General features: G+C 44.2%; 1 protein-coding gene across 3 annotated transcripts in view; it reads left to right on the top strand.

Annotated features, from left to right (window-relative positions):
• The first annotated feature begins 102 nt into the window (after positions 1-102).
• The window catches only part of PODN (podocan), a 32,142-nt gene continuing 21,497 nt past the window's right edge, over positions 103-10,747 (top strand). Inside the window, exons 1-3 of one of the 3 annotated variants that reach the window (XM_080406279.1) lie at positions 6,110-6,224; positions 6,933-7,220; positions 9,680-9,936. In XM_080406279.1, coding sequence (XP_080262405.1) covers positions 7,184-7,220; positions 9,680-9,936 — 294 coding nt within the window. In that variant the 5' untranslated portion in view covers positions 6,110-6,224; positions 6,933-7,183. Of the gene's footprint in view, positions 6,225-6,932; positions 7,221-7,245; positions 7,981-9,679; positions 9,937-10,747 lie in introns of those variants that run through there. The other 2 variants (XM_080406278.1, XM_080406280.1) reach the window with 2 other exon arrangements.

Here is a 10,747-nt window from a genome sequence, read left to right as displayed (position 1 = left end):
TTAATGCACTGAATTTAGTATTTTATACAGGTTCTCACGAAGGGTGCCTGCAGTCATCCATTTTTTCCTCCTTGGTCATTGTCAGTAGATACTACATCTCAGTCCAGTATATATACACTTCATATCCTCATGTGTGGGCCACAACTGAGGAACTTTATGCATAAACTTTCACTTCTCTGGTTTGACTAAAATCATAATAAATTAGCTAATTCAAGCCAATCATTCTGCTTGTCTTGAGTGAATGGTTAAGAGTTTGCTGAGCAGTAAGAATGGCTATACTGAATCAGACCAGAAATATAGCCCACTATAATTTCTGACCATTGATACTTTGGAAGGAATATGAAGATGCCCCAAACATCTGTTTACCCAAGATACTTTCCTAGATGAGAGTGATACTAATTTTTTTTCCCAGCTCACGAATTTGAAGTGGCATGTCTGTATCTAAAGTTCTTGGTGCATAGTCTTTCATGAGCTTGTCCAGTTCCTTTTGAATCCTTGACAGCTTTTTTAGGATGGGTCAAGAATTTCTGTAGTTTACCTACATGTCCTGTGGAATTAAATTTATTCCTTTTTATCTTATACACTGCTGTTTTATTTTATAAGTCTTAGTTGCTTTTTGGTTGTTGTTTATTTTTAATGGAAGAAACAGCGAACAGCTTCAAAGCGCTCCTCCTGTTCATAGTGTTGCCCTACCACCTTCAGGCTTCATAGCTTAAAGAAGAGGACGTTCTATTTAACTGTCTCACGTGGAGAGACCCTTGTGACCTTTTAGACATCCATGTATCCTTCCTGTATGCTGCATTCTGATTGGCCTGTTAAAAAGCTTTCAAGATACAAGATCCTTCTTTGCTTTTATTTTTCTTTCCCCAGGTGCTTTTCTGACCCCTGCTAGTTTTAAGCTATTGCTTTCTTGGATCTCTTAAAACTGAGGGCTCATTTCTTTTATATTAACTTGGTGCTTATTTCTGCACTGTGAAGCTGAAACTTTTTTTAAATTACTGTTCTATATGCATACCTTTATTTATATTGAATTTCAACTGCTTTACTGTCTGGGCACTCAGTGTTCAGACCTGTCTGCAGCTCTTGTACTCAGCCGTGGTCTTCAATGTCTGGATGAGTCAGCTTTTATCACCCCACTGTTTTATCTTCTTTTCCAAGGCATTAGTCTGGTGTTAAATAGGACGAATATGGCCTTGCTCCACTGTAAACTTCTTGGAATACTGTTTGGCCATATGAATCAGGTTTCCTCTTGTGTATTTGTTTATTGACTTCCACAAAGGATTGAAGTAGGTAGTTGTCTTTCAAATGAAAGCAGCGTTAGCTCTCTACAAAATAACATTTCCCCCCCAAAAATACAGTGCAGAAATAACTTTGGCATTTGTTCACTACTGAGAGAGAATATCCAAGTCTGAGACCCTGGCCTTCAGAGAAGTCTCTAGGTTGGTACAGACCCAAGACTTTTAGGTTCAAGCACTTGCTGATATGATGTCATTATAACAGAAAAATCCCAGATTAAATGTAGATGTTTAGTTCACTTATCAATTGTAGCTAGAGGGAGTAATAGAGAGATTAGCACAGCCTGCTTTCTCTGCTTGGAAGTAAAAGAACTATATAGTTTTGTATTTCTCCTTCTGCAGTATTTAGGAAGGTGGAGTAAAGGACAAAGTTTTATATTTACCCCATCTACCAGTTAATGTCATATTTAGACATCTGTCTTGTGTTACTTCACTTTCAGCACTTTCTTTGTGTCATAACTTGCTGAGTATTTTTGAAGTATACTTTTTATAATTTTCCTTTTTCTGGGAGTGAGGTGTGGGTGGGGTCTTTTCTAAAAAATGCCATTTAGATTCTTCAGTCTTAGAATCTAGTAACTTTGAATAAATAAATTCCACAGTGGACAGAAATAATGTGCCCTGTTCATCATGATGAGGAAGTAGGCAAAGCTGTTGTGATACGGAGCAGATTTTGACATTATCTTTAGGTTCTGTTACATTTTCTCTGCACAACTTAAAGCATTACCTAAGTTTGTACCATTTTAGAAGTATCTCTACAAAAGTTTGCTTTCTCAGTCTGTAATGCTGTCTTGACCAAGCAGCATTAATTATCTCTTCTCCAGCTAAAATTCTCTGTAACTTAGCCTTTCTTAGGAAGTTTGTGTTATTGCAATTCTGTTTTGTTAACCTGAGGGCAGAACTAGAAAGGTAGCTAGAGATGCGAAGAGGTGGCCAGTCACTGAACATAGCAAAGTTTACATTTTTGGTTTCAAAGGCCTTGTGAAAAGAAAAAAAAATCCTGGTCCTCTAAGCAGAGGGTTTAGTGTTCTGAGACTGCCGGTTTGCGTTAGAGGAAATTTCAGCTTTAGACATAAAATGTTCTTTCTTCACAGACTCTGGTGAATACCCTTTGCAGCTATTGTTTTGTGGTTGGTTTGTTGTGGTTTTTTTTTGGGGGGTGGGTTGGTGGTTTTTTGTTTGTTTGTTTGGGATGGGGTCTTTTTTTTTTCTTACCATCTATGATAAATATGTTAATACAGAGATACTGTTGGGTAGGCAGGTATATCTTTACTTTCTTTTGTAAAATTCATGCAACTTTTTCAGAGATGAGTTTTCGTAATAAAGAAAAAAGTAAAACATGTTTCCTTGCTGTAAGAAAAGCAAATAGATTCATCAGAGTTGGAGCCAGTGAGCAGAGTGATGCCTGACTTGGCAGATCTGGCTTGCAGGAATTTGAGTGAATGCTTTGGTTTTGGAGCACAGATTTTATTTTTGAACTCGAGTTTTGTGTTTCAGTTCTGCTGCTTTGCCTAGTCAGAAATAGGTACAGTGCAGTACATTACACTTACACACTTTACACCATTTGTGTTTGCAGAAGTGATTGCTGCTTTTATTACAATTAATTTGAGTCATTAGAAGAAATGCTGAGGGTCAGAACATGGCTCCTTTCCTTAAGAAAATGTGCTACTTCAAGAAATCTCTGTTCCTATCCTATGTTAATCAGGATAACAAATAGGAATTTGTTACGAAATTCTGAATTTGAGATGTTTGTGAGAGAGCTCTCTGTGGATAAATAAATGATGGAGTATCTCTGGGCAGATGAGGTAGTCTAGGTGGAAGGCAGTTATTGCAGCTGTATGTCATTGTATGGAGCTGACTTTACCTCTTGAATAACTTCATGGGGGTGTGTAACACTTGAGTGCCTGTTGCAGGTGCTCGTATCTGCAAGTGTTAGAAAGGGAATGGAGAATCTGGCAGGTGGCTTTATTTGTGTAAAGTCCTCCTAGTACAAGGTAATCTGGGATTCCTTTGGTAAGCAGCAGAGAGATTAGTTTGCTCAAGCGAGGAGGGTATGAACAGCTGAGTGTGGTTTGTGGCAACTTGTTTAAGGAGCTATTCTTTTGGGCAATAGATCATTTCAGGATGCGGGAGGATGGGACAAAGGGACTTCACTCCCCTCTCACAATAGGAAAAATTTCAAATAATCACAAGGCTGGATTTGTCCATTTCCCATATGTCCAATTCATCAGAGGTCAGTTTAAACTGTTACCTCCTTGGGACAGGAAAAACATCACTTCCTGTTTTACAGAGCACTGGGCTGGATGTCAGCTCTTGTTAAACAGAAAAGAATAAGAATGCAATTAGCCTGGTGGATAAAAGGCAGGAAAAAGTCTCTTAACTATGAAAAATCAACACTTGAGGAAGCAAACCACATGTGGAGAACAAATGCTGGAAAAAAACCCCAACTGTTTGGAACAAATTCCTTTATTACTTAAATAGCGGCGTAATTTGTTGGAGTGACAGCATGAGCTGTTCTGTACCTTGTATCTGTAAGAAGAGTTCATTGCTAACTTAAAAGCAGATGGCTTTATATGGCCCTGGGTGGGTTCTCTGGGTAATGTTAGTTATATACTGTGATACAGGAACAGAAATATCCTAATAATGTTGCAGCAGGCTAAATGGAACATGGGTAGTATAAAAAGTACAAAAAATGCTGCCTGTATCCCATATTCCAGGTAGATTAAAAGCAGTCATGGATTGTTATTTTTATTTTTTTAAACAGTACATGTCCTCTGGGAGAACAGACATCTTAAAGTTCATTCAGATCAAGACACAGATGCCAACAGGCTTGTGGCCAGGCTCTGTTGTGCATTCTTAGGTTTGAAAAATACTTCCCTTCCTGTTTTGGAGACAAAACCCTCTTTTACTCTTTGTGTTTTGATTATTCATTTTTTGAAGCAAATGACGGCAAGTTCATTTAGAAGAATTTTAATGGGCTTTTTTCTCTCCTTTCAAATAAAGGCACAGTTTCAGCACATAGCAGTGGACACTTCAGGAATGGCAGTATTTCTGTAGAGTCTTATTTAAATCAGATAAAGGGTAGTAAAAGATCATCTTTATTTAAGATACACCAAAAACTTTAAATTCCTGAATGCCTCGTGCTTCACTTCATGCTGATCACAAGTGAGCTGATGCCTGTAGAACCACTGTTTTGGAGCTCATGTTTCAATAGATCTGTTGTACCTTTTGTTCTCTGCCCTGTTGTTGCTTGACTGGGGTGTCTGTTACTTGAGTTTATGATATCACATCTAAATTTAACCTATAATCTCTTTAGGAGAGTGACAATAGTTGCAAAGCCAGAGCTGAGTGGGTCTCACAGGTTTGAGCTACCCCTGTGCTATCCTGATCCTCAGTGATTCCACAAAGCAAGTGCAGCCTTGGTGTAATTTAGACAAAATTGTCCAGTTTTCTCAGTTACAGTAGTGGAATATAGTGTACTGCATACTGCAGCTTGGCCCTGGACGTGTCCTTATGCTGAGGTCTGCAAGAGTATCTTTGAAAAGTAAGAGCTCAGTTAGCAGTCTATCCTTGACCACCACTGCTTTTTGTCTGCTGGAGTCAGTGCAGAAGGTTTAGTCTTGCTGTCTGTCACAGCTGCCAGTTGTTCAATGAAGTAGCCTAGCAGTTGTTTGCCCAGGGACCTGTTTCTCTGCCATCTACATGATCTGAAGAAGTGATCATACCAAAGTTTAAACTGAGTCTTCAGCTTCAGGTTTTAAACCTGAAAAATGTTTCTTCGTTTAGGCTGCAACCACCACTCACAGCTATCAGCAGGGAACACGCCAGAGTACAAAGACTCAGGTTTGACTGGAAATATTTCCTGCCGCTAATTCTGTGTTGCGAGTTCTGCAGTGGAAGTTCTTTCCTCTGAAAGCACTAGAAAGCTGTAGTGAACAGAAGCAGTGGTTCCCTGAGTCCATCTGCAGTGCTAGGGCACAGCCTTTGGCTTAGTGGTGGGTTGGAATGCCTTTAGGTAGGTTTGACTCCAGCTCTGGTTTTCCCGGGAATTTGTATGGGTTCCGATGATGGAAATGCAGCACTGGGCCTGGAGATAGGAGATTGAGAGTTTGGGATATATTGATGTAAGAGGATAAGGTGTGGAGGAAGTGAAAGCCTGGAAAAAACCCCAGCCTATATAGGTAATCTATAGCATAGTGTAAGGCTGTGTTGCCTCTGCACATGGGTTATCTGGTTTCTGGTACCGGCTCTGTCCTGCTGGATAGTCCTGGGTTGGCTATGACACTTGTGTCCCTCTGTTTCCCCACTAAAGGAGGCGTAATGCCCCTCTTTTTCATAATGTCTTGTAATACTTCTGAATGCTATGTGACATACAACAAAAACACAGAAAAAAGGCAGTTTTGGGGAAGGGTGAATCCTGTTCTCCTCCTCTCCTTTGTCAGCTGTTCTGGCGTCAATAGTGACCCAGGTAATCAACCTACTCTTCCTCTTCCTCCTCTCTGCAGACTGGGGTAAGATGGAGTGGTTCCCCAATATAAGCACACTTTTTATCTTTCTGAAAACTCTGCGTAAATTATGTTGTATGGACTCAGAGTACTGAACTATAGAAAGGGTAGCAGGCAAATGCATCCTGGATCTCTGAATCACTAAGAAAAAACAGCCAGCTTTGGGGTTTTTTTTCTTATTTTTGTTTTAGTAAAAACACACTTCCCACACTTAACTTTTGCGGCTTACACGTGGCATTGGGGGGGGGGGGGGGGGGGGGGGGATCAGTTCCAGTTGATATGAGCCTGGGAGAGGGAGGAAATAACTTAATTGCTTTAGACTTTAGTTCAGCTGGAGTTGAGAGGAAAGAATCAGTGTACCTTCTTTTGGAATTGAGCAAGAAGGTCGTGTTCTTGGTGAGGATAGATCCTCTGCAGATTTGGGGAGGTACTGTATGGACCACTGTGGGGCATTCACAAAACAGGTGGCTTTATATTTAAAATAGTGACTTTCCTGTCAGTGGCAAAAAGCTGTGTTTCTTTCTTGGAGGTATTGCTGCACTTAGAGCATACTGTGTTATAAACAGCATGTTCCTCTCTTTTACTAATAGGGGAAAAATAAGAAATGTGAGTCTTCGAGGCTAAATGTGACTAGGGCTGGAGTGGGTGTCTATGTGTGGTGGAGGGTTGTTTTGATGTTTAGTGGTGTAATATGGGGCTTAGAAGATAAAAAAAGAGATTGGGTAGATGGGGTGTTATATCAAATTTGGGGACTTTTGCCTCTAAGACATTTGTAGTTTCAGCCTATCTATCCCTGGTCCCTGAAGATCAGTTTGATGGGTTGAAATCCAGGGGGGAAGTTAAAAGGGGAGGGAGATGAAACGCAGGAAAAACTGCTGATCTGTCTGTTCCTGGATGATTTGAACCAGACCCCCAGAGAATGGGACGACATTCCCACCTGGAATTCAGTTTTTCTGTTGAATGTGACTAAAATTAAAGATCTAGGAACAGATAGTGCAGCTCTGGTGTCCTGCAACAAAATGCTAAAGCACACGCTGTCTCTGCTTCTGTCAATTCCAGCATGCTTTCTTTTGGCATATCTCATGGATCTTGCAAGCTGTTGACAAAAAGCAATGGGAGATTGTTTCTTCCCCAGGTCTTTATATTCAGATATAGCTGCTTCCTCTTTCCTACTCACATTTTCCCATATGGTGACTTTGGAAAATTCCTCTCCGATTTCGTTGGGAAGTGCAGGAAACTCTCGTTGGTAGAGGGTTGCCTATTACTCTCTCTCGTTCTGCTGCTCACATCTGGAAAGGATCTGGCTTGGAAAGGAGAGACTCACTCTGAGCTCAGCGCATGTAACTGACATGGCATGAGCCGAGGGAGCCTGTGGGGGCAAGAGAAATGTTCCTCTCCATTCATCTGATTTCTGACAGCAAAGGTGAGTTTTTCAGCACTTCTTTTTTTTTTTTTTTTTTTTTTTTTTAAAGCTGGATTGTCGGACAACATCCAGCAGCCTGCCTTTCAGCTGCAGCTTTTAGAAGGATGTTCAGTGTAGGTAACAAACTCAGTTAACCTGTTGATTTTGAAGGAGAGGATGTTTTTCCATCTGTGTGTCTCCTGTGAGAATGTGTGTGGAGAAAAATAGGTACAGAGATGGGGTATTTTGAACATGATTCTGTTTATTGAAGTAACTGTAACCACTGAGAAGCATACAGTAAGTGCTGAAACTTCAGTTTACTTCTTGAGACTGTGCCTTTTGTAGCACTCTGCCTCTGGTGCTGTGTGGCAGCAAAGTGCAGAAATCGGTAGTGGTTTTGTGTGGACTCAGAAAGATGCAACCATAGAAACCCCTGAGCTGATTTCAGTGTTAATTTCAGTCTTTGGGTGGAAGGACCTGATCCAAAACACACTGACAGTAAGGGGAAGAGGACTGACTCTTTCTAGTGGGTTTTGAGCTACTCCTTCAGTAAGGTTTCTTAATAAGGCTTTGGATCAGGCCCATGGGAATGAGTTGAAATGGAGTGAGTGAGTTCAGACTTTTCTTTGAACTAAAAGAAAATCAAAATCATGCCTGGTTTTACTGCCTGCGCTCCAGATGCAAGCAGATGTTTCTGTATCCAAAGTGTCTCCCTGTGGCACCAGAGCAGCGTTCACTTCAAAGGCATCGTAGCAGAAGCATGCATATTGATGACAACAGGGTGAGATTGCCTCACAAATTTTAGTGTGCAATAGATAAAATATTTCCTGTTAATTTTTTAACATCTTTTCAGCTATATGTGTGGAAAAGTCAGTATGTTGCAAGTCTGTACAGCCCAAAACTAACCATGATGTTAACTGTGTGCTCTGGGAACAGTGTTGGTATTGCTACAGCAAGGCTGGTTATGACCTGCATATTTTTTTCTTTAGTTTCTTTTGTAAGTATCTATAAGGGTAAGCTGATATATACGAAGAATATTTTGTTAGAGATCTGATATATCATACTTTCTGAGATTATTTTCTTTAAGATTTCTGAAATATTTTCTGAGATTAGATCACCAAATACTAAGGATTTTAGTAATCCACTGTTGGCGTACTCACACGGCCAGTTTTGAATTCACTATTAATATCTAGCTGCCACATAAGGAACACTATCTGAACTCTGGAATGTTTTATAAAGGAGATTAATTTCATTATATTCAGCTTTTGCAAATACGGAAGCTGTGAAATAGTGGAGCAGGGAGAAGAGGGATCAAGCAAGCAATGTTAAATGCTTAAAATCATCCAGCATGTTGGTAGCAAAGACCAGGACTAAAGCAAAACCATACATGTTTCAGGATGCTCTGTCCTGTAATCCCACCTTCTCCTGGTTTCTTCAAGTACAAGTCAGTGTTTACAGAAGTTATTTAAGATTTTCATGACCGTGGCTGAGAGCAGGATCCCTCCAATGCTTTTTTAGCACCCAAAGTCTGTGAGAGCCCCAGAGAATTCAGCTGGCATAAAGCTGCAAAGCCCTGTGGATGTAAACAGAGACGTGCCAGCTCTGACGGCTGCCAGTCTGGCTCTGGGACGTTCTTGTCCCAATGCAAAGCAGGAACCTGGGCCAGCAGAGGTGAACAGAGCGCTTGTTTTGTATTAAGGTCATGAATGCGTTGTGCTTTTTTGCCTTAGAAGATCTGCTTAAATAAGAATTTCTCATCGCTGTGAAATACTTGTGCCAATAGCCAAAAGGATAAAAGACAAGTAATTACAAGCCCGGACTGCAAATCGTTAGGTGCCAAATCAGAGAAGGGGACAGATAAGACCGAGGGGGCTGGATTAGGGCCAGCTGGCTGGTCCGGTAGATACTCCTGTTTGAGTTATTGTAACCTGCTGCCAGAAAGATAAAAGCTGAACGTTAGCCAGGCCTCTGAGGTTCAGATAGCACTGTCCAAAATCAATAGGAAGCCCATTTTGTTTTCAGTAGCCGTGAGCTTACGTTACTGTTGGGTGCCGGTGAGGCAGCCCTCTGACAGGCACCCTGACAGCCGCAGTCACTTCCCAGCACACCTGGTTTACGCTAATGAGCATTTTCTTCCCTCTGCAAAACTGAGGAACAGCATGACCAGCAGTTAGATAGGAATAACATTGCATCACCTCTTCTAGAAACCTCCGGGGTCATCTGGCGTTTCTCAATATGAAAAAGGCAATAAATAACCCGAGGAGCCCGGGACGGCGCGGGGGGATGCTGCCAGCCCGCCGGCTGCAGCCGGGGTCCCGCGGGCGCGGCTCCGTCTCGGCCCGCGCCCCAAAGCGCCGCCAAAGGCCGTGCCGCACCGGGCGGGGGCAGCGGGAACGCGGGGCCGGGGGAGCGCGGGACTCGGCCGGGCCGGGCCGGGCCCCCTCCCGCCGGGGCCTGACCGCCGCGCTCTCGCCTTGCAGGGGCGATGCCCGCCGGCGGCCGGGCCCTGCTGGCGCTGGGGCTCCTGGCGCTGGGCTGCGCCGCCGCCCGCCCGCCGCCGCCCGCCGGCAACGACTTCCCTGAGGGCGCTGCTCAGCGGCGGCGGCCGCCCGGCCCGGGCCCCGCCTGCCCCCGCGACTGCGGCTGCACACAGGAGGGCGTCGTGGACTGCGGCGGCATCGACCTGAAGGAGTTCCCGCTGCTGCTGCCCGAGCTGACCAACCACCTCTCCCTGCAGGTAAGGGAGCCGCGGCCGCCCCCAGCTCCCGCTCCGGGGCCGCCGGGCCGGGCCGGCGCCTGTCCGCTGCCTTCGGCGGCGTCGCGCCGGCAGCAGGAGGTGCCGCAGGCCCAAACGCGCCCGGTGCCGGCGTGAATTCCCACCCCACAGATCCAGGCAGGAAAACAGATAGGAAACGTGCGCTCCCGGCTCCGACAGCAGAAATTTTGACCAAGCGCATTATTACTGTTTCTGCCTAAGGCCTTGTGTTTTGGGGTGTCTCTGAAAAGGATGGCCTAAATCACTTCATTAACAAGAGTTTTTGTGGCGGCACTCGCTACGTGTTTGTTAGTGTTGTAAACACAGCATACCAGTGCAGAGACAGCCCCGACCAGTGTCCCCCAGCATCCCATCTCTCCCTGCAGCGTGCAGACTGGGCCAGGAGCAGGTGTAATGTGGCTGACACCATCCCTCACTGTGAGCGGTGCCAGGGGCTGGGGTGTAACATGGCCATCGCCATCCCTCGCTGTGAGCAGTGCCAGCGGCCGGGGTGTAACATGGCCGTCGCCATCCCTCGCCATGAGCGGTGCCAGGGGCTGCGGGGCTTGGACTGGGCCAGGAGCAGCCATAACATGGCTGACTCCATCCCTCGCCATAAGCACTGGCCGTGGCTGCGGGGCTGGTGTCGTGCCTGCAGCAAATAGTTCCCCTGCAGAGATGTCGTGTCTGCTCAGGATAAGGGCACGCAAGGACATGCAATTCAAACGTCAGGGAGAAGCAGCAGTCTGTCCTAGACCGCCAGCGGGTTTCAGTGCTCCTGAGTTAGTTGATC

Source organism: Falco punctatus (assembly GCF_963210335.1).
Source record: "Falco punctatus genome assembly, chromosome: 11".
NCBI classification, from domain to species: domain Eukaryota; kingdom Metazoa; phylum Chordata; class Aves; order Falconiformes; family Falconidae; genus Falco; species Falco punctatus.
This window is presented reverse-complemented; position numbering and strand designations above follow the sequence as displayed.